Genomic DNA, 466 nt, shown 5'->3' with positions numbered 1-466 from the left:
TCCGTGGACCTGTATTACCGCCAAGCCGCCGCGGCCGCCGCCCTCCAGAAGCCCTTGGCCTACCGCCTGTACCCGCCCGGCCTGCCCATCCTGCCGCCCGTGCCCGCCTCAGACCCCCTCCGCGACGCCCTCAGACCAGAGGCGCTCAGACCCGAAGCCATCAGACCCGAGCTGCTGAGACAGGAGGCGCTGAGACTCGACCGGCCGGAGCTGCTCAAGTCCGAGGGAGGCAAGTTCGACGCCGGGCGCCTCCTGCCGACAGACGTGCGCGTGCTGTCCCCGTCGGGGGGCAGGGACCCCGACGACGAAGGCGTGTCCCTGGGGGAGGCGGGGAGGGTCGGCCTCCTGCGTCCCTCGGTGACCCCCTCGCCCCCCCACTGCCCCTCGCCCACAGACCTCCGGGTGAGGGTGTCCCCGGGCCCCCACAGCGACTCCCACAAAGCTCCGCACTAAACCCTCGTAGTGT

The 466-nt window shown here is 72.1% G+C and overlaps 1 protein-coding gene across 1 annotated transcript in view; it reads left to right on the top strand.

Annotated features, from left to right (window-relative positions):
• The window catches only part of LOC119588202 (basic salivary proline-rich protein 2-like), a gene marked incomplete at its 5' end in the record, with an annotated part of 878 nt that continues 412 nt past the window's right edge, over positions 1–466 (top strand). The window contains 1 exon segment of the mRNA XM_037936903.1: positions 1–464. Coding sequence (XP_037792831.1) covers positions 1–464 — 464 coding nt within the window.

This window comes from Penaeus monodon, chromosome 23 (assembly GCF_015228065.2).
Source record: "Penaeus monodon isolate SGIC_2016 chromosome 23, NSTDA_Pmon_1, whole genome shotgun sequence".
NCBI lineage: Eukaryota > Metazoa > Arthropoda > Malacostraca > Decapoda > Penaeidae > Penaeus > Penaeus monodon.
This window is presented reverse-complemented; position numbering and strand designations above follow the sequence as displayed.